This window comes from Ceratina calcarata, unplaced genomic scaffold, assembly GCF_001652005.2.
Source record: "Ceratina calcarata isolate Rehan_Ccalc_2016 unplaced genomic scaffold, ASM165200v1 scaffold2698, whole genome shotgun sequence".
Classification (NCBI taxonomy): Eukaryota; Metazoa; Arthropoda; class Insecta; order Hymenoptera; family Apidae; genus Ceratina; species Ceratina calcarata.
Window position 1 is genome coordinate 1 of NW_017149173.1, and position 3624 is coordinate 3624.

At 36.6% G+C, this 3624-nt stretch overlaps 1 protein-coding gene across 1 annotated transcript; it reads right to left on the minus strand.

Annotated features, from left to right (window-relative positions):
- Positions 1–511: 511 nt before the first annotated feature.
- LOC108623444 (putative ankyrin repeat protein RF_0381) lies at positions 512–3131 on the minus strand. The gene is made up of 3 exons (XM_026812269.1): positions 3069–3131; positions 1113–2983; positions 512–1002 (listed from the first exon to the last, which is right to left on the minus strand). Exons 2-3 carry the CDS (start codon positions 2970–2972, stop codon positions 982–984), a joined length of 1881 nt encoding a protein of 626 aa, XP_026668070.1. The 5' UTR covers positions 2973–2983; positions 3069–3131; the 3' UTR covers positions 512–981.
- Positions 3132–3624: the final 493 nt, after the last annotated feature.

The following is a 3624-nucleotide window of genomic DNA, read 5'->3' on the forward strand; positions in this document are numbered from 1 at the left end:
AGTAAAGGGCAGAATCTTATCTCAGAAGTATCTAGTAAACGAAGTAGAAAGTATATATTTATTAGGATTAAGTATGTACAGTGACCTGAAAGGGTTTCGGATCAGTTCTATAAAGTATACCTAAAACATACCACGCTTGATATGAACGAAGTGTATCAAAAACGTAATACACATTTTGCAGATATACTTTACAAGGCTGGCCCGAAATCCCTTGAGGTTACTATACATGAGCTGAATATTACAATTGTTGATGATTATGATTTATTAATTGTTTCCCTTTCAGATTACGGTATTAAGCTACCTTAAATGTATTTCATACTATCTCAAAAATACCTTACTACATTCCTACTTCCTTCGCGTCCGTATACATATAGGTATGCACAGCTTAAAGCTCCTCTGCCAATCTCTCTCACTCGCCTTTGTCTTATTCTGCCTTTCTCTTTATTTCGAAAATCACACTATTTTGCTGCCAACTGTTCGCTCTCTCTCTGCCTTTTATCAGTATGTTTATTAATGTCGTCGCACCTCTCTTAGTCAGCTCTCACTCCCTCTTATACATTTTGGACCATCTTTTTCGGTTTTATGTCCTATACTTTACCCTGTGCTTTTACATATCGTCTTATTCATATCTTTCCTCTTGTTCTAATCCTCCTCTCCATCTCTAATCTTTAACCACTCCTTTACCCATCCTATTCCTGCCCCTTTTCCATCCAAAATCTCTATCACTCTCTCATGCACTACTTTCATTTCTCTCTCTTCCACCTGCATCATATACTCCTCCAATATATGATCCCTAATATTAGCCTAATTGTTTACATTTCATTTGGGTTCTTAACATTTTTACATACGTCTACCAGAATCCTCAGATCGTCGTTACTCAAATAGCTAAATATCTTTTCGATGCAAATATAGGGTAACATTCTATCAACCAGACAGTAGTTGAATAGATTTTGACAAACTCGAACGCTCTCATCCATCCACTTAATTCTTTCCACACCCCATCTGAAACGATTGTTTATCATACTACCATAAAGAGGGAAGTCCGTTTCGCAGTTGTTTAGTTTTAAATACTTGACAACATCTTTATTTCTCGCGAATTCATTTATGCTTACTTTCAGAATATCATAAAAGGAAATGTTGCTGTTGTTGATTTTCTCCCTTCTCATTCTCTCCAATTCTTTGTTACATTCTTCCTCATATTTTGTCCAATTAATAAATCTCAGTTTATCGTTAATCGCAGTTTCAGACTCAGCTATGTTTGAAGCATGAACGTATAACTTAGCAACCCGCAATATTATTACGTGTTGCACAAGAATGTGAAGTGATTCTTCTAATGTATAATATAACGCTGTACGGTTCTCTTGGTTAACGATGTTGATGTCAGAACCGTATCTTAGAAGGATCGCAACGATATCGTAGTGAGATCTTATAGAAGCACGATGAAGCGCAGTGTTTCCACATTCATCGACGCAATCTACATCGGCACCTGACCGTAACAGAATTTTCATGATATCCAGATTATTTATCGAAGCAGCAACATGAAGCGGTGTTGGTCTTTTATATCTCTTGATATTCAGTTTTGCACCTTTCTTCACGAGTAGTTCACAAATTTCCACTGCTCCGCGTACCGTAGAGTCAAAAAGCGGTGTCGTACCGTCTACATCTTCGCTGTTAACATCCGCGTTACAGTTCAACAGAAGCTTGACGACTTTTACGTTTTTGGCTCGGACGGCTTCGTGAAGCGCCGTTCTACGATAATTATTTCTTGCATTAATATCAGCTCCTTTGTCGATCAAAAGCTTAAGGATTTCATAATTAATGGGATGACGGAGAACACATGAATGTATGGCCGTGGTACCATCTGTATTTTTTCCATTAACATTGATATCGTGCTGCAAAAGCAGCTCAACAAATTTCTTAGAAGCCGTTTCAGCAGCAATACACAATAATTTGTACTGATCTTTTATCCTGGCACCGTTATCCATAAGTAGTTCCATTATTTCTAAATCGTCATTTAGAGCAGCCTCATGCATCGCAGTAAAATTTCTTTCATCTAGAGCATTTACATTAGCTTTATAGTTTATTAATAGTTCTACCATCTCCCTCTGTTTCGTTATTACTGCCATGTGTAACAATGTAGTACTTTTATTAAAAATTGCATTCTCGTGTAACTGATTAACATCGGCACCAAGTTCCAATAACTTCTTGACAATCTTGATGTGTCCCTTCTCCACAGAAGCGCATACTAATTCGCTATCATTTACATCCTCTGGACTAAGTACAATACCATATGTCAAAAAAGATTTAACGATGAATTCACATTTCCTACCGCGTCCACATACAGCGTCTCTAAGACCATTCTTTTTATTCTTGAAACAAAAATATACTGTTTGCAATGTCTTATCGATAGCAATGGAATATTGGTCGTCAATAGCAAGCTGCAGCGTGTTCTTGTCATTTTTGCCCAGTGAAATATTAGTCTTGTGTTGTAGAAGTAATTTGGCAATGTTTTGGTTACCTTCCATAATTGAATGATGAATCGCAGTATGACCATCGTTATCTTTAGCATCGACGTTAGCTCCGTAGGACAAAAGTAACTGAACGCCTTCTAGATGGTTATTCATGACTGCACATTGAAGGGGCGTCCAACCAAATTCGTTCGTAACATCCACAGAAATGCCTTTGGTTATAAGCAGTTTAATCATTTCTATGTCATCTCTGCTAGCAGCATAGTGAAGTAGTTGTTCATTAGGTACTACTTTCTGATTATCATATTTGACAATGTCTGTTAAAAGCAGGTCAGCACTCTCTGGATGGTTATTCTCAACAGCACATCTTATCAAACGGTACACTTCAACCCAACTTGGGGAATTGGATGGTTGAAGGGTATTAATTAATTCTTTTAATCTATTCAGATTCCCCTCTTCCACAACGGACATCATTTCTCTGTACAATCTTTTTTTATCCGACATTTTCTTCAGATCTGTCAATACGTAAATAGCGAAAATTAGAATTATAGAAAAATAGGCAGTAGAAATTGGGATGTGAAATGAAATGGAGACACTTGCCTTAGTGTAAAGCAATAAAAGCGTATGTACCAGATTGTCACTCGTTATTTCAAGTCACCTGAAACATTAAACAACATGTTGAGGATTATTTATTTTATTCTTGTTAGAATAAGGCAATCTTAATTTGAATTAAGTGGTTAGATAGTGCTCATAACCGGATCAGCACGCGGACTGTTTGTTCGTACTTCCGGTAAAAATTCAACTAGGCGAAAGTTCAATATATTTCCTCGTTAATACAATACATGATTTTCATACTTTATTCTGATTCGTATCGATACTATATTGTGTACAAGTGAAGGAGGAGTAATAAACAGAACTCCATAAAACTAAGAGAAGTCTAAAAATTGTTTCTATGCGACCAGCTGTTCAATAGGTTAAGGGCCCAGAAGGCACGTGTAGTGAGAAAATGGGCATAAAGAGGAACAAGTCAGAAAGTAAAAATAAGTAAAGAAATAAAAAGTATAAGAATACTGTAAAAATGTGCGCTGCAACAAGTAATGTAATTTCGTTGAAAGCATTAAGGAATTAAAAGTTAACCAAGTATAACCGTCGTGGA